The 18,456-nt window shown below is 33.1% G+C and overlaps 7 protein-coding genes across 8 annotated transcripts in view; 2 read left to right on the plus strand and 5 right to left on the minus strand.

Moving 5' to 3' along the window:
- The window catches only part of LOC109546301, a 520,465-nt gene that overhangs the window by 475,017 nt on the left and 26,992 nt on the right, over positions 1–18,456 (minus strand). The window lies entirely within an intron of this gene.
- Positions 712–5,311, minus strand: LOC109536775 (gamma-tubulin complex component 3). The gene is made up of 2 exons (XM_019903133.2): positions 5,166–5,311; positions 712–3,385 (listed from the first exon to the last, which is right to left on the minus strand). Exon 2 carries the CDS (start codon positions 3,364–3,366, stop codon positions 877–879), a length of 2,490 nt encoding a protein of 829 aa, XP_019758692.1. The 5' UTR covers positions 3,367–3,385; positions 5,166–5,311; the 3' UTR covers positions 712–876.
- On the minus strand, positions 8,157–9,275 carry LOC109536774. 2 transcript variants are annotated; one of them, XM_048664046.1, is made up of 4 exons: positions 9,212–9,275; positions 8,932–9,153; positions 8,642–8,877; positions 8,157–8,591 (listed from the first exon to the last, which is right to left on the minus strand). In XM_048664046.1, the coding sequence occupies exons 2-4, from the start codon at positions 8,959–8,961 to the stop codon at positions 8,357–8,359; spliced, it is 501 nt and encodes a 166-aa protein (XP_048520003.1). In that variant the 5' UTR covers positions 8,962–9,153; positions 9,212–9,275; the 3' UTR covers positions 8,157–8,356. The 2 variants fall into 2 exon arrangements, with proteins under 2 accessions (XP_048520003.1, XP_019758691.1); XM_019903132.2 differs by having other exon boundaries at positions 8,932–9,245.
- On the minus strand, positions 10,329–11,289 carry LOC109536815 (zinc finger HIT domain-containing protein 1). The gene is made up of 2 exons (XM_048664047.1): positions 10,782–11,289; positions 10,329–10,722 (listed from the first exon to the last, which is right to left on the minus strand). Exons 1-2 carry the CDS (start codon positions 11,014–11,016, stop codon positions 10,469–10,471), a joined length of 489 nt encoding a protein of 162 aa, XP_048520004.1. The 5' UTR covers positions 11,017–11,289; the 3' UTR covers positions 10,329–10,468.
- Positions 10,329–13,452, minus strand: LOC109536816 (general transcription factor IIH subunit 5). The gene is made up of 3 exons (XM_019903215.2): positions 13,327–13,452; positions 10,782–11,290; positions 10,329–10,722 (listed from the first exon to the last, which is right to left on the minus strand). Exons 1-2 carry the CDS (start codon positions 13,359–13,361, stop codon positions 11,104–11,106), a joined length of 222 nt encoding a protein of 73 aa, XP_019758774.1. The 5' UTR covers positions 13,362–13,452; the 3' UTR covers positions 10,329–10,722; positions 10,782–11,103.
- Positions 13,756–14,918, plus strand: LOC109536813 (survival of motor neuron-related-splicing factor 30). Its single transcript, XM_019903213.2, has one exon. It carries the CDS (start codon positions 13,978–13,980, stop codon positions 14,716–14,718), a length of 741 nt encoding a protein of 246 aa, XP_019758772.1. The 5' UTR covers positions 13,756–13,977; the 3' UTR covers positions 14,719–14,918.
- LOC109536818 (NFU1 iron-sulfur cluster scaffold homolog, mitochondrial) lies at positions 15,906–17,497 on the plus strand. The gene is made up of 4 exons (XM_019903221.2): positions 15,906–16,127; positions 16,187–16,572; positions 16,965–17,051; positions 17,141–17,497. Exons 1-4 carry the CDS (start codon positions 16,054–16,056, stop codon positions 17,374–17,376), a joined length of 783 nt encoding a protein of 260 aa, XP_019758780.1. The 5' UTR covers positions 15,906–16,053; the 3' UTR covers positions 17,377–17,497.

Consider the following 18,456-nt stretch of genomic DNA (forward strand, 5'->3'; position numbering starts at 1 on the left):
CGAACTACAAACAATATCTTTTCCAAAATCATTTTTGATTACATTAGAAAATAATGATTGAGTTTTGTTTAACTCTTCATCACGTTGCTCAGTATTTTCTTCCGTATTTCTGTTTCCTGTAAAGATTATGGCATAATATATTCCTAACATAAATATTTTATGATGTTCCACTTGTCTTAATCGACTATTTCTTTCGATCCTGGTTCCAATTGATCTCCGGGGGCATCCCATCCTTAAAACGGATTGCTATGTAGATGCGCCCCCAAAAACATGGCATTCCGTACCTTCAAAATTAAATGTCTTATTTAACTTCTATAAATAATCTTGAATTTGGTTGTAGAACGAACCAGTTCCGACACAAACAAATTCATGGTCTGCATAAGAAATATAAAATATTTTTTACTTTGCCTTTTTCAAATGAAATATTTAAAACTTTGTATTGTTGATTCCGAATTAAATTAACTTCCATTGCTTTTGTAGTCGTATACGCACTGTCCTCATCAAATTATCTATGTTTGTGAATCACTATGATTCAATATACCTTCAAACAAAATATTTTATCATATAAAATGATGTAATATGTTATGAAACCATTCTTTTAATAATCATCATACACATTGATTACCGTAATATTTCTGCAGAAATGTTGCTGATAACTACACAGTAGTTAAAAACCATTTCTCCTCCTCCTCAAAAAAAACCAGTTTTAAATGATATTAAAATGCATTCTATTAACGAGTTAAGAACAATATAATTTATTTCTGTAAGAAAAATATTTAAAAAAATAAACTGAATAGAGTTAATTCTGTAACTATCTGTGATGTTACATGCTAATTTGATTCTATTAACTCTAACTCTAACTGGACATTATTTGTATCAACATGACAATTTATAAAAATTGTTAAAGCTAAGCCTGACGCTAAGTAACTGAAGTTTCATATTTGAACTGCAAGCGAGAAGTTCTAAAAATTTGGTTACTATTATATCATACGTTTGCACTGTTGATTTCACTTTAAGTCTTGTAGTATTTAGAAACTGATGAAACTTGCTAATTCTCAATTTTGCTGCAGCTTCCAGCTCGTTTGTGATTTCAAAACGTTCGGTATCTTCTGTTTTTCTTTTGTACGCCATAAACGCCTCATATTCGCAACTAGCTGCTTCATATATGGCTTCCTGATGGCTTTCCAAATTCACAACAAAATTGTAGATGGAAATCAAGTGTGAAAATAGTTGTCGAGATTCAGTGTCTATCAAAACGCCTCTTTGAATTGACTCCAAAAAACTATTGTGTCCCATGATAATATCGTCGAGACATTCAGCTTTGTTGAACTGGGTCTGAAGTTCAGCCCAAGAGCACTCCAATACTTCAAATAAGAAATAATACTGGGTCTGATGAATAAAATGAATCATCTTGCTGGTCAGAATATGAATAATATGCATTACAGGATTCAGCTCCCTGACTTTCCGGAAAAGCTTTGCCATCGAAATCTGCTGTCGTCTCATATTGGCTAATACATATTCCGTTCTCTTCGCTTTCCATAAGGCACCAAATAAACTTTGATAAGTTGGCATTGTAGTTTGGAAAATAGTGCCAATAGGGCCGTCGACGTTGTAGACCAAGCTGAACACATCCCAGCCCACGTCACCTATCGAATGACTCATAAAACTGATGTTGAGCCTTTTCAGAGTATCCTCATCTTCGTATTGGGCGTTAGTGACTCTTATTGCTGATTCTAAGATAGCTGATAACGTATGTCCATAAATGGCGTCTGCAGGCTTATTTAGTTCTGGAGTAAGCAATTCTAACAGGTGTCTTATAAAATCTCCTTGTCCAAGAAGTAAGTATCTTCTTAGAGACTGCAGATGTTCATATATATTATATTTATTCTTTAACAAATCTAAAACTCGGAAAGACGTTTCTTTATAGACTGTCTCCAGAGTGAGATGAAATTCAATGCTTTGTTCTGGTGCGAATAAGGCGTCAGCAGATGTAGTATTGAATAGCTTTTGTAATGCTTCACGACCCGGTAGTTGGCCACCATCTTTGCATACCTGCTTCAAAAAGTTTATACTTTTTCCACTAGCTAAAATTTGTTTCGCCTGTTTCATGCTCATGAATGATGGAACCATAGACTTTCTAACGATGTACTTATCATGCCAAAGCCTTTCCGCCAGTATCACGTGCTTTGCTTCTATAAAAAATTCATTGCAAGGGTCATTTATTTCCCCATCTAGTAACCATCGTGATAGCATAATGTACAAAGGATTGCAGACAGCTTCGAGTACTTTTCGCGTTACTTCTTGAACCACTTTGGACCCATGCTGCAGAAATCCGTGAACTGCAGTGATCAATGCGCCTCCCTTGGGATCATTACAATGTTCGGCGATATGAGCCAACCATTCAAATCGAGTTCTATGATCTTGCAATATGAAAAGCACTCTCCTGAGAGTCATCTCTGAATTTGGTTGCAATATTGCTATAATTTTATAATATTCAGACAATTCGTTATTTAAGGTAGCAATAAAGGCTTGGCAAATCAATCCGCTTTGCTTTTCGTGTTCCTCGCAAAACTGCCTCAATTGATTGTGTAGCAAACCAGTACCCACTATCCTTTCTAGTAAACTTCTTTGAATATGTGATAAGGGCTTACTTGTTTTTGGATCCAGTTTGTATCCAAAGCCAGAGAGGTTTTTTCTGAGAAATTTGCCCTGAATACCTTGCAGGCTGTAAATAACATCGTGTAATAATTCCTGTTCAGTTACAGGATAGCAAATACTAGCCTTAGATGAAGAGGGAATGTCATGATGAGACCAAGCTGCTGATGAAATTGTCGTAGCTTGTGAGTTCGCTCGAGCCAATGTTGAAGCTGTTGTTGTTTCAGTAAATTTGCGATCATTTCGTTCAAAAATATGTCGAACACTATTTGAATCGATGGAAGACAGATTATTTACGCTTCTCTGTACTGATGCCTTGCTTCCGCGCAACTCTTTCATATGTAGTTTGTCTAGCTTGCAACAGAGGGAACGCAAAGGCCGTTCATGGTGTGCCAACGAGATTCTATATAAAAAACTCAACAGAGTAGTTCGATCTCTTATAATCCCCGACTTGCTAAGGCTACTATACAACAAATCAAAATTTTCCACATCCTTTGATGATCTCGAACTCAACAGTTCGTGAATATTGTTCACGACAAGTGGTTCATCACTGAGGACGTTTTCCTGATTGTTAGAGGACTGAGTGAGCCACTGAAAAGCGATGCCCGTTAGCTTGGATTGCAATAATCCACTATCAGGAGCTAAGTACTTGCAAAGCTTTAGTACCAACTCGGGAATATTGCTGTCATCTCGAACTTCCGAACTATGCATCTTTCAATGCAAACCCCTACTGCAAGAGAAAAACAAATTATTACTATTATAAAAATTGAAAAAGCCATTTTTTACTTTATTTTCTCTACAGAGTTATTGAGAGTCAATCGGTTATTAGATGTTAAGGAAAACGCGATGTACGATCTTTCTGAAAATTTTTACAACGATGGATGTAATCGGATATGCTGTACAGGCCTAAAATATTTTTGGCAATGTGACGTGGCCGTTTATATCGACAATTACATACGACTTCGATATAATAATATTCATCTTTTTATCCATCGCTCTAAATTATACAGGATGTCTTGCAATTAGTGAGTTTCCGGCTTGCAATTTTTATGTTTTTCTCTTGCCCCTAATAATAAGTCAGAAGGTGTCTAAATATACGCACCAACTCTGTAAACATATCTGCATTCATCCCAAAGTTCAGGGATGATTTGGTTGTAAAGAACAATGCATTCGGTAATTGATTAGTTTATGGCCCCATCGCGTTCGAAGTTAAACGTAGATGTTTACATTGTAGATAGTCTTTTACTAATAACTTTTCTTAGTTAAATTAGTACATCATGTTTCTTGGAAAACCCCTATTTCCACCACGTTTCACTCATTAAAATTCACTTTTCCATAAGAAAACCAAGGATGCAACGACATTCACGCTCTCTACTACAATGCCGAAACGGCGACAAAGTTAAGTTAAGAAAAAATTTTGTGCATTACCAATCTATGTTTTGTTTGTACGTGATTTTTCTCAAACATTTTGTAGGTATATGGGTTAGTCTTAATTAGTACTAATAATAAGAGTTGGTAATTAGTTAGATTAGTAAGAATGGTTAACTGCTTCGTTTTTAATGTTAAGCTGATATCTCCACCAAAACAGTAAGGATAGTTTACCAATGTTAAAAATTATTCTTTTAAATAAAGATAATCATTATTTATCAGCAGCACTTTTTATACAAACATCATTGAGCATTTTGAATGAAAAATTATAAAATAATATGTTGATTTTATAACAGTCTTTTGGAACGTATTACAAAAGGGGAACCGGAATGTAACTGTTACAGAAAATAGAAGTTGACCTACAATGAGAGGCGCTTACAAAGTGAACGAAAATGATGTGACCACTTTCTATATGGAAAAATGGAAAACTTCATTGAGCCTAAAGTGGTTGCGAACAGGGTTTCCCCAAGAAATACAACTAAAAAAAGTCTTAGTAAAGAAACTAGCTACAAGTATAGTTTGTTTTTATCTTAACATTACATAGCACTTCTACTTGATGTGGAGATAATATTTATTATTATGTTCTTTTTGAACTTGGCTAATTGCTGTAGGGGTATTCCATTAATCTTTCTTGCGAACAGTTCTAATTAAAGCGTTTTATACGCAACGTTTGGCAACGGCCAGTTGCCTACTGGTTGTCCAGTTTTGTTTATTTATGGTAATTGTTTCAGTCTAAATGTATGTTACTTATAATTTGTTGTATTCTCCCGAAAACTTTGTAATTGGTATTGCCTATGTTGCTATATAAATATAGCAGTTTTTCTGTTCAATTACTTTCTTAATGTTACACTTCAAGGTTTATGAAAAGCGCAATTTACATCTGTTTGGATGTTACAAAAACAGCCCTCTTATACGTTGTCTGCAGCAGTGATAACCTGGTAAAATATTAGCATTTCCTTTCAGTAGTTACAAGTTCGACTACAGTCCAGAGAAATTGGTGATAACCCCATAGTCTGTTTGAGTTGTTTACATGTTTAAGGCAGGTAAGAAACAAAAGGTTAAAACGATGCGGATGCACTTACCTTTCGCTTCAAGTAAAGTTTTTAATTGATTTCACCAATATTCTCAGTTTTTACATATTTAGCATAACAAATACCCGGGATCACTTTTAATTGAGTTTGACAGCAGCGGCAGTTGTAGTGCAGTTCATATTTAAATGACATTTAATTGCGGCATTGCCGTATTCTCTTCTTAATTTAATGCTTTTTTTTCCTCGAGATTATAGATGTACGAATTTATTGCGCTAGATTAGATCAGTTATCTAAACGAAGCGATTTTTGGCGGATAATTTGCTATATAATAGATTTTTTTCTGAATTGTTTTCGCTGGAAAATGATACTATTTCTATTTTGTCAATATACAGAGTGAAGAGAGGACATCAACTCTTGAAGATACGATTTCAACTTTGGAATTAAGCGCTATTTGAATTGAATTAAGCCCCCCATTATGTCTCCCATGCATTCGTTTAAGCCCGTGTCTTCTGCATCCGTTTATACGATGGTACGAAGATGCGAAAGTGTTTATATTGGTTGGAGATCTGTCAATTCGTACGACGACTCTCCAACCAATGGAAACACTTTTGTATCATCGTATAAACGGATGCATGGGACATGGGCTTTAGGCCTTTTGCCTGCAAATAAAATGATTTTGATATACCTAATCAATAGTACAATCAAGAGCAGTTTTTATTCCTGATTTTCGAAAGTAAATTAATCCCGGGTTAAAAACCGGGGTAGAAAACCAGATTTGTAATCTAAGAAATTTTTCAAACCGGACCAAAAAAGTTTGTACGTGCCATTTAAAAAAACTTGTTTTTGACACTTTTTATATCAATGTTTGTAGGCTGCATGCACCCATATTTTACAAAATTGGTACCTTTAACTCATATAGGGAGTTATCTTGGGCTTGCAGCTAACTAACTACCATTTGGGTTTTGAATTTAGAACCGTCCCTTAGATAAAGCTTGTTCTGAAACCGTATGTGTCGCGGATTTTTTTTTAATTGTCCTATATCAAAAACTATAAGAGTTTTTAATAAAACTGGGGTTTTTCAAGTTCGCAATTCGAAGGCCAACCCAACCGTGCTAAAAAAATCGAGGTTTGCATTGAAAATAAGAAAGTTAGGTTATACTTTTCGTACACCCTGTATAGCTGGACGGCTAAATCAATTTTACATGGTTCCGGCACGACGAGTTATGACCGGAAACAAAATTTTAAGTTTCTAAAACGACTGTAAGTTGGAACACTTCTAATGCACGATCTACGGAAATCACCCTGTATAGTAAAAATTATAATGCTTTGTTTATGACGAATAAAGTTTTAATTAAAAAAGTAATTATAAAATAACATAATTTTTTTAATTGTATACATTATTTATTAACGGAAATATTTAAATCTTTGTAAATAATATTTAATTTAAAAAAATTGTGTCATCAATAATATTAATCTCGGATTTTTCTGTAAAAGTATTCTTATTGAGTATTAACTGGTAATTCATCTCTTAATCCACTGCTCCATCTATTGTCAGTCAAAATTATAATTATGAATAATTTTAAACAATTTATTATAGGTGAGTAAACAAATTTAAACTTACCTTTTTTTTTGTGTGCCGTCAAAAAAAGGTTGATAATCACTGTGCTCGAGGATAACGACTATAAAAAATTGAATTTTTGCGCGACCATGAAAGTGAAACAAAGTAAATTAAAATTTTAAAAGTATTATATAATACATTTAAACAGGGTGCCCCACGAATATGGAACCGTATAGTAGGTAATTTCCGTAGTTCAAAAAATGCAGCTAACAATAATTCCTAAAATTGCAGTTTACGATAAAGCGGGTCTGCTCTATACTTACGTCTAAAATATTTAAAGAAAAGAGTACATGTTTTTCTTAAATTAGGGATATAGAGTAAAGCCCTTTTGGCTAGACCCGAAATTTTCGAAACTATGGTTAGTGTTTTTTTCGAGTTACGTATGGCAGCCCATATTCGGGGGACACCCTGTAGTTTGGAAAATTCCACACGAGACAAGAATTTTTTCTACACAGTTTCTGAAGAACATGGGACAAACTGTAGAATAAGTGCCAGTAAATCTATATATTAAATATAGTGACAAGTAATAAGTATAAGTGTTTATAGTACGGCTCGGAATCAAACTCGAATAATTCGAGTATTCGAATATTCAAAAAGCGAATAATTATGTGGTCATAACTCGAATACACCAACATTATCAAACTCACATGGTGCAAATATCTTTACATGCACTTTGTATACTTTTATAAAATAAATGATTCATATTTTACAAGCATTTAAACAAATGCCCATATATTTGCAAGCAAATGAAAATAATCATATTTACTCCTGCAAATAAATATAAAATTACGTCTCTGTGTTCTGGCGATTCGCGTCGAATACTGGAATATTCGTTAGATATTCGAGTATTCGAATAATTTTACTATTCGAATAAACCACTAAACGAATATTCGAATTTCAGATTTTTTAAAATTCCGAGCCCTAGTTCATAGCATGAATCCCCGCTGAATCTGATGGAAAATATATTAACGTCTAACATTGTAAGTGATCATTCCTCATCACCCTATTGAGTAGCTTAATCTAAACTCACTTGTTACTGTAAATAGTGTGCAAACCTGTTACTTTTGTATATGTACTGATAATGAGAAGGTTTTCCCATTCGAGTACCCAAGTTTTAGTGCTGCTTAATTAGGATTTAGTTTTTAGCAATAAGTAGAACTTTCTATGAAATATTTTCTGGTAACTCCCATAAAGGTCTTCTACGGTTCCCCCAAAGAGACGCTGTCAATTCTGAATCAGTGCATGTTTCTTACCACGGTACACGTGTTAATCACCAGTTTTGTTACTTAAACAACTTTTCGATATATTGCCATTAATAAACTCACAAAAATGGTTGAAAACAGTGCTGTTATGGAATTCAATTCAAAATCTAAAAGAAGCCATACATATCTACGGTATACATTTAAGTAGATTCATAAACGAACTGAATTTCATGTGAGTTTATTTGACTAAAACGTTGATTGGTGTACACAAAATTCAGCTTAAATACCGACAATGTTATTTTACATGTGACTACAACATTTAACAGAATTATCGAAGCTCAAGTTATAATCAGACTAAAACTTTTGGGTCACAGTTAAGAAATACATTTGTTAGTGATGCCTCTACACTTAAATAAGCAATTTTATTCTCCGACTTTTAGATTTTGAACCCCGTCTGACACCAATTCTAGATCACTATGGCTTGAATAACGGATAGATTTCAAGTCTATATTTTCATTTCCATCTGCGACAAGACTTTCAAGGGACTTGGCCTTTTTTAATTGTGCAATTTCAACTATGGATTCTGAAATGCAGTCTTCTACAATTCTTTGTGCTAAAGTTGATGTACCATCTACATCGTTATTCTCTGACTTTGTTCTGGAAAATATCAACTTCACGTGGATGTTTTTACGAGAATTTTAACATACCTATGTCTCTCCTTCAGGGGCAACTGATATGGTTTATACCGTACATGTGGAGCACTTGGTCTCACCCGAAATCCAAAGGCCACATTGCTGACATATCTTGTGTTAATAGTAAGCATATTTAAATAGTTTTGAGTCTTAATCTCAGTCACATATTCTTTTCTTGAATTACTACTTGCAGCCAGCATTCCTAACTCATTCAATGCAGAGTCCAATGCCGTTAATGGTTTTGGCTCTACCTGTTAAGAAAGTTCATTCTATATTAGGTATAAGAATTTAACCATGCCACCAACCTCGTTCCCATATTTTTTTTCAACCTCCATTAAATACCCAATATTTATATGCACATCAAGAATTTTGGTTTATTGGCTCCACATTTTGCAATAATCTGCAGCTGACTGGTATTTTACGACGATTGAAATAATTTAGCATCCACTACCAACAGCAATTATCGAACAAACCCGTCGATTCACTATTCACGGTATACAATCCAAGCTTCCAAGATTGATAAACAACTAAGATAAATATAAGAATGTAACAAAACCTTAAAATCTCTTACTAGAGAATATTTACGCAAACGATATCCCCACTACTTTAAATGTAGATCACATTTTCAGCATTCGTAGATCAGGTTTACTTATTTATTCATTTGCTGCATGTTTGCCACATACTTCTCTAATATGCTGCAGCTTGGCAACCTTTTACTTCTACAGAATATACCGGGATATTCTGTAGAAGAGAGAGAGAATACAGAAGAGAGGTAACTTTGATTTTTTAAATGGCACCCCCACTTTTTATTGCAGATTCAGATTATGCGGCTAAAAACACGTAAAATTTGTTTAAAACATTTTTTTGATTCACCTTAGATGGCGCTTTAATCAACTAAATTTCATTAATTTTCCTGTCGCTGTCGCAACCGAAATGTTTGGTAAAATCTGCTTAAAAAAATGTCGTTGCTAGGGATACATAAATAAATGTATTCATAATGTATGAATAACACAGATTTATGAAAAAAAGAAATAACTGGAAGAAACCCCTAATTTAATCAGTTAGATTTATTTTGGTATTAATACTTCATCCGCATGGATCACATGACTGTACAAGAGCAAATTCAAATGGTTTTTGCTTATGGAGAATCTGGCAGGCGTATTAGTAATGCTGTCAATTTTTACGCTCAGCGTTTTCCGGACAAAGTGCAGTCCCGAACTTCTTTCGCTCGAGTTTTTCGAGTTAACAATAATAATGTTTTTTATTATTTTACTATATTTTTTAAATATACGAGTTTACTGCAAAAAAATCTCAGCCGGTGAACCAAAATTCACCACAGAGTTACCCAGGCTTATCTCAAAGCAGAAGAAAAGAACACGTAGATAAGCCTGGGTAACTCAGTGAATTTTGGTTCACCGGCTGAAATTACCTTGCAGTAAACTCGTATATTAAAAAAATTTTGCAAAATAATAAAAAACATTATTATTCTTAAATAGAAAAACTTATTAATACTTGTGCAACAAACCGATGTTTAACATGTCGGGTTTCCTCTCAATTTCTACAAATTTTTAAAGCACTTTGGTTTAAGGCAAAACATCAAGATTGTTTTAACGTGTAAGTTGAAGTCATGCCTACTTGTATACAAGCATGATAGATACACTTTTTGTATGAAGTAGAACTAATCAGTAATAAAATAACAAAATTATAATAAAATTTTATTCGTATCATAATTTTGGACGTTTTTTTCATTGAGTTAGTTCCTCATTTTAAATGTATGCAACAAGAAAAATATCGTTTATTTAGTGAATTATTAAAAAATTACAGTATAGAAAAGCACTGCATTTACGCGGCCCACTTTAAACACCTTGTATCCATATGGGTTTCCATACAGCGAAGACTACAATATCGGGTTCCACAAGATAAACAACTGTATTGTCCTAAAAATCCACAAACAGCACAAAAATGTCTTGGTGGTATTTGGGATTCCTCAGCCTGAATGTCCATGTAGGATGGTCTTTGTTTTGCTTCTGATTCAGCTCGGTCTTCATCCACAAGTTGGTGAAAATTTTTCCGATACTTGAACTGGTAGTAGTCAACTGAAGTCGAAATGTTATTTTTATATATATTTATTGTCAAGAAATAATTATATACTAACCGGTCCTTTCCTTCTTCTTCGTTCTAACATTTCTTTGTTCTAAACTGTCTTCAAATTTTGGCGCCTTTTTACTCATAACCAAATCAGCATGTGGATCATCGTGATAATTATCTGACTCCAGCATTTCCATAACTTTCCTCTGCCTTCTTTTTCTCTGCGTTTCATCGATGATCCTTCTTTTGTCGTTCTCTTTGATGCGATTGGATCCTCGCGGTACCGTCTTTGGTAGAGTCATGATTGTTTTTTATTTTCTTAAGTTTTAATAACGTTGATCGATAAACTAATACAAATAGTGAAAAACTAGCTTTGAAAACGTGCTGAACTAGTTTCCTTTCTCTGCCAAAGGAAAACTAATCTGATCCATCAAATCATCGATTTTTGCTTGCAACGTAACCAATATGTCCGCCGAAATAAAAAGGTGATGTTCATCCAGCTCTTGAATAATGAATTTTCTTCCAAGCTTCAGAGTTTCATCCAAATGTAGTAAAAATTGTTTCATAGCAGGATCACTGGAATAAAATGATTACATTTATTAAATACTAAACGATAAAGTTATGTAAAACACACATGGTTTGGCATTGGCATTATATTGAAGTTCACTTCTTAACTTTTGTAACTATAGAGATTAAAAAAGCGTTCAGCGTGGTATTCTCTGGCACAAGAAATTAAAATTTACTTCTGGTTCCGTGGTATTAATTATCGGTTTAGTCGAGTCGACTCAAGATGCACAGTTACGTAATAGACTGGCGTCGGACAAAGATTCTCGGTGGCAGACATTTCAGTCCAACACTTTTTTGTAAAAAAACTCAACTTTTGTTGAAAAATACTGTATTTAAAAACTCAAAACTCATGCGAGTTTTGCACTTGCACTTTCAAATTTTATTATGGCGTTAATTGTCATTAGGTGTTGTTTAAAATATATCAGACGCATTAAAATATTTATTTCAACAACAATTTCTCCTTAACGGCCTAATATTTAATTATTTAAGCGCAGAGAATGAGAACGCGCTCAAAATTTAAATATAGAAAGGATTGTTAAATATATGTTAAGAGTTTATAACATATCCTTCTACGTTAAACATTAGGATATGTTAAGTTTGAAATATTAATTTTTTTATTTTGTAAATTTTTAAAATAAACTTGATGCTCATTGTATTTCAAAAAAACATAAACATAAACTATAACATTTGATCAAATATTAGAAAAAAAACTAATTCTCTTAATAACAGTTAACTTCAATTTTCAATAGAGTCATATGGAACACACAGTGCAACTATGCCACTAATAGTGCCGCCGTTAAATTGACATCTGTACATGCGCACTTGATTTCCGGTAAGGCGTGCCACTAATAAGATTTGTGCCTGCCGTTATTTGTGCATTCTTTACGCTAGCACAATTTAACTCTTATTTTACTTCGGTTGATTTCGTGACACCTTTGTGAATCCGCAAGTTTTGGAACATATGAGTACTACAAATGAAGAGTTTTTCGTGTTCGAAAATTCTAAATGAAAGAGAGTTTTCGCGGCTTATAATTATAAATATTATTCGACGTTTTAACGAGTTTTAACAGTAACATAAATTTCTCCGTTATGCGAGTAGATATTGCCATGCAAACTATTCTTGGTGAGTATGCAAGATTTCGCGATGAGTTTTGCGGAATGATAATAACTCGAACACCAGTCAATCCAGAAACATTTTGACACAAACATTTATCTTAGGAAATCACAGAATCCAAAATATGCCCGACATCGGTGTTTTTAAGTCCTTTCTGTTAGTTGAAGAATAATTGGGTGAAGATGACTATTAAAGATTTTTTAGACACTTTTGATGACAATTGGATGATGGTCGGGCTCATTGCACAAACTTTAAATACAAAAAATAAAAATAAAAAACCGATATTACAGTAAATAAGCAAAGTTTTTAAATTTAACTTTGAGGTAATTTGGGTTAGTGGTTTGCATTTTATTTCATTTTGATATTTTTGTTCTATACTTATGTTATATTGGGATAACAACCGATTTAAACGTTTAAAAGAGCATTAAAAAATTAATTACTTTTCCATTTAAAATCTCTAAGTAGTGGCCACAATAGAGCAAAATATAGAAGAGGGAAGAATTTGTAATTTCTAAAAGCACCACATGTTTAAACCTATGAAAAGTTCATTTCAATGAAAATGATTGTTCAGGCAATCTTTTCTACCGCTTCTTCTTAATTCAAGTAAGTAATTATAAGTGAGTTCTACTGTTTTTTTTACAAAATACGAAATACATACAACACAGGAGCACAGTAAGTACAAGACAATGCAAAACAAGAACGAGACGATCCTCACAAGTCGAAGTACTTTGTTTATTATAATAGAGGCCTACAAAAAAGAGATTTGAGCATGGTTTGAGAGTTGGTTTGAGCATGCAAATTATAGGAAGGTGTGAGTATGTTAGTAAATAATGTTGTTTTTTTTTCATTTCTTAAAACAATTGCAATATTTTAAAGAGCCATCCTGTAAAATTGGTATTGTTTTCTTAACTTCTTAATATCATTCACTTACCATTTAACAAGAACTCCTTTCATAACATTTACCATGTTGACGTTAGTGCAAATCACCTGAAAATGAACAAATGCATCAGACAGTGACAGAAATGCATGTTCTCTTTCAGCGTTTCGAAATTAAGTGAATTTAACCTAATAATACTGGTGACACTTTAGACAAAGAAAGAGACCCTCCTTCCTTGTCTAAAGATGGTACAATCTCGGGAGATTGATTATCGTGTAAATTATTTTCCATTGTGGACTTGGCCACTTTCCAATTTTGAACTTGATCACTATTAACTTTAAACCCAGGATATATCATATGCAAATAGTAATTATGCATATACAGATATACTGAAGTTGGGAAAACTCGCCCAATTTTATGACGCCATAATCGCTTGTTTGAGGCTTGCGTTGGTCATCCCGCATCAGTGAAAAGTCAAACATCGAATGAAAGATGTCAAGTCAGTATTGACAATTCCAGTCAGTTTTTCACTAACACAATTTGTTCTATGCTCACAATTTTTACATGCATTTGTTGACGATTTCTGAATTCGAACATTTTCACCCAAAATTATTGCAACATAATTAATCAAATTCCAAAACTACACTAGCCAGTGGTCCAAGGTAATTAATTGTCTAATCTCTATTTAACCTTGTGCTCAACAAAATGAGTGACGAATTGCAGAACTACCAGCTTCAGCTGCAGCAAGTCGAAGCTGCGTTGTTAACCGATGCAAATAACGAAGAATTGAAGAAGCTGAAAATCGATTTAGAAGAGGTAATAGATTTGACTCTAGATTTGAAGAATAAAGCAGAAGAGGCCGCAAATTTACCTGAGTACACCGAGCCTGTAGGAATAGTCGACGAAGAAGATGAAATTACAAAGTCATTGCTTGCTGTTGAAGAGTTTGTGGCTAGGAATAAAACAAAGAAGATATGGAGAGTCAATGATACGTGTATGGCCAAATGGAACGAGAATGGTCAATATTATGAAGCGAAAATTGATGCCATCCATTCCAACGGGCAAGTGAATGTAACCTTTGAGGCCTACAAAAACAGAGGTGTAACAACATTGGCGGAACTGAAAGAGTTTACAGGACAGAAACGTACTCTATCGGAAGCAGAGAAACTGAAAAAAGGCAAAGTAAATAAAGAATACCTGAAAAAGAAGAAACTGAAAAAGCAGCAGAGATTCAAGGAGCTGGAAGAAGAAAGAGAACAAGAAAAGAAGAAATGGCTGAATTTTGCTAATAAGGCCATAAAAACCAAGAAAACTGGATTGACAAACAAAAGCATTTTTGCTTCACCAGAGAGTGTGACTGGCAGAGTTGGTATAGGCACGTGTGGTATAAGTGGAAAACCTATGACTGAATTTACTACAGCGGAAAAGTGGAGAAAGGGTGTGTGAAGCCATTCAGGACTAAAAAATCAATGTAATGTAGAAGTATGTATACGCAACTATTTCACTGGTAACGGAACATCTTGATGCATCAGTCTGGTTTAAATGCATGTACATACTATAAAAAAATGTAAAAATAATGATAATACTTTAGACCATAATCAGTTTGTAGTTTAATTTTGCAAATAAATTGTTCATTCAATACTAAATCCGTTTATTAGTCCCTTACCCCCTTGCCAATACCACCTCATCAAAGCTTGGAAGTTGAAAAGTATTGAATTAAACAGAGTCATTCAATTTTTAATCGGTTTAATACAAGATAGTTTTGGATAGAATTCACAAAAATAAGTAGAAAAGTGTATACAGAGTGATTCAAAATTGCCTTCATTTGAATCACCCTGTATAAAAATATGTCCGCTAACGCTTCGTAATCGAGATACCAAATAATAAAATAAAATTTTTCTTTTCTGTTTTAACTCTGCCAGTGTTTGCGATATTATCTTAAATTTCGAGCGAATAGAAGAATGTACAGGGTTATTTTTTATGGCCATGTTGCATTGGCTACTTTCACCACCCTCCAATTATATGTTGAAACTTTACTTACATTAAATAAATATTTTAATCTTTGTATTTCCTTGTTCAGTTTGGAATTTGCGAAACAAGCAATTAATACTAATCCATGTAACCGGCTATTTTTCAAATTTGGGGCAAATATGTATATTATAAAGCTGGACAGTTGTAGCAGAAAAGGAAAGGAAAATAGAATTTCTAATTTCAACATCCTGTATGTCACAAACGACGCTTTTGTAGACATCCGTTTATATGTCTACATTTTTCTTTTTATTTCTGTCAATTTTATAAACTCTAATTTTTCGGACTGAAAATTGAATTACCTTATATGTATTGATATCCTATACTACAAGTATTTATTAATAAATTACTTCATATCTTTAAATATACTTTCTGTTTGTCGCAAATACATTTAATTTCATTTGTAAATATATTATGTCTACTTTGACATTTAGACATTTACCTTTTTGATTCACTTTTTCGCAAAACTTTAAGCAAAGAAGTTTATTTACGCCAAAACTATATGTATTTACGGAATGTTAATGAGAAAATGACACATTATACCTGCAACATTACTATTTTTACTATTTTTGCTGTACTTAATAAATTTCCAACCGAGTCACCCTGTATATAGAAAAGATTCGGAAACCAGACTAGAGAACAGAGACAAGTCTTGTCTCTGCTAGAGAAGACTATTTTCAAACATAACCGCTTTTGTTATTGACGATTGTTAATTATTTAATGTTCCTTACTTTAACAAAATAAGAAACTACCATGTTTCGTAGTGTATTAAGTTCCACTCACAGTTGTGCGAAAACCGCCTCAACGTTCTGTAAGGTTTTCCAAAAGTGAGTGAATGATAATAATGGACCATTATACGTCTTTAATTCTAACTTTTTTTTTATAGCTTACCATTACATTTTAAACTAACAACGGCACCGAAACAGTTTAGATACTTGACAACAACAAATGCATTATCAATGTTCATACAAACGCAAGACACTCCAAATCCAAACAGTCTTAAATTTTTGCCGGGTACAAAAGTACTGGAACCAGGACAAACAATTGATTTTCCCAAACCTCAAGATGCTTTCTGCTCACCTTTAGCGAAGTTATTGTTTCGCATTGAAGGTGTAAAAGGAGTCTTCTTAGGACCTGATTTTATTACGATTACAAAGACTGATGAAGAAGTGGAATGGAAAATTATCAAACCAGAAATCTTCGCGACTGTTATGGATTTTTTTGCTAGTAATTTACCGGTACTTAGTGAGGCAAAACCAAATTCTGATACTCGTAAGTATAGTTAATAGTACATGGTTTGATTATAAGTTGTCCATGCTCAATAAATCGCCTGTATACCGTGTTTTTCAAGGACTTAACCAAAAGTAAAGAAATTTATATTTTTGCAAAGTTTTAGTTGAACTGAAATATTTAAATTTTCAAAAATATTCGAAGTGCTTCGTTTGAAATATGTTTCATTACCACAAGCTCTATGGAAATATATGTATGTTTTCAGAAGCTGACTTATTCCGTTGAAATCTCTGCTACAATGCGTTTCTGCATTCTTTATTTTCTGTTTTTTTTTTATTAAAAAAAATTGTAAAATTAAGCGAAATAATTCAAATTGGAGAATTTAATAACATTTTTACCGTTCTATGACTCTAAGCACTTTGTTTATATTATAGATATTAATGAAGATGACGACGAAACTGTCCAAATGATAAAAGAACTTCTTGATACAAGAATTCGCCCAACAGTTCAAGAAGACGGGGGTAAGTTTCCACAGAAGTGATAACACGTGCATACTGATAATTTTAAACTTCAAAATGAGATTTCGAATTCAAATTAAATATGTTTGTAGGTGATATTATTTTTATGGGTTATGAGGATGGTATAGTTAAACTGAAAATGCAAGGATCTTGTTCGAGTTGCCCTAGTTCTGTAGTGACATTGAAAAATGGTGTTCAGAATATGTTACAATTTTACATACCTGAAGTAGTAGCAGTTGAGCAGGTTTTAGATCAGTCAGATATTGTAACTGAAAAAGTCTTTGAGGAAGTTGATCGCAAAATTACAAAACAAACTGGTGAAACGTAAGTTATACCTATATTGATAGAATAACACTCTTTACGGTCGTATATTCTTCTGTACAGTAAAATTATGTATATTTTCAAATTATAATCGTGTTTACCGTAACTTATTATACATATTTACATAGTGGGAGTTTTTTTAGTTAGAAGAATGTAATTATGTTTTAATATTTCCCTGTAGTTTGTTATGCGTCCTGAAACTATCATATTTTTGAAGGAATTAAATGTAAATGTTTTAATTTTTAATTAAATTAATTTACTTAATTCGTAATTAAACGTAACTTTTTGAATTTGCTGTGGAAAATGATCAGATTCTTTCTTCATCTGTTCTCAAATTCACCAAGTTAATTCATTTTCAGAGCTTACGATAGAAACGAATAATTGAAATGAAAAGTTTGGTTGCTCTGACTTTAGAGTTTCTACTTTGATTACATATTTTGTTTAAACATCCTGGTGTTCCGAGCACACAACGAAAAAAATATACCGGGTGATTCAGCTCTAATCTTGATAACTTAAGGAATCCATAGAACAGGGTTCGAATGACATTCCTACATGATCGAGATTTTTCAATCAATCGCATGCTTTCGGAGATAGAGCGCGTTGTAATAAGATTTTTTCGCATAAATTTTGAACTACTTATTCGATTGAGGTAAAATTCGAAACACAGATACTTCTAATGGCATTACATATTCTCCTAAAGTTTTAACCACACAGCAATTTTACGATTCTATTTTGTGTTCTAGTCCTCTCTTCTTTTGATTTAAAACTTCAACAACAAAAACTGAATCATTATGAAACTTTTTATGTCAAAATCGGGAAACATATTTTTATTTCAACGTCCTGAATCTCCGAAGTGATCCGATTTAGGAAATATTTGATCATGTAGGAACATTATTTTGACTGGTTCTTTCGATTTCTGTTGTTCGAAGTTCGAAAAATATACGTAAATTACCCTGTGGACTGCGCATACTTTTTTATATTAGTTTCATTAGAATATAATTGTTATTGAGTCACAGGCTAAATAATTACTTGCTATTCGGTTAATAGCAAGATTCAGCCCTCTAAAAAAATATTTGATATAATCTGC

Source organism: Dendroctonus ponderosae, unplaced genomic scaffold (genome assembly GCF_020466585.1).
Source record: "Dendroctonus ponderosae isolate FM_Combo_2020 unplaced genomic scaffold, Dpon_F_20191213v2 Dpon_F_20191213_2, whole genome shotgun sequence".
Taxonomy (NCBI): domain Eukaryota; kingdom Metazoa; phylum Arthropoda; class Insecta; order Coleoptera; family Curculionidae; genus Dendroctonus; species Dendroctonus ponderosae.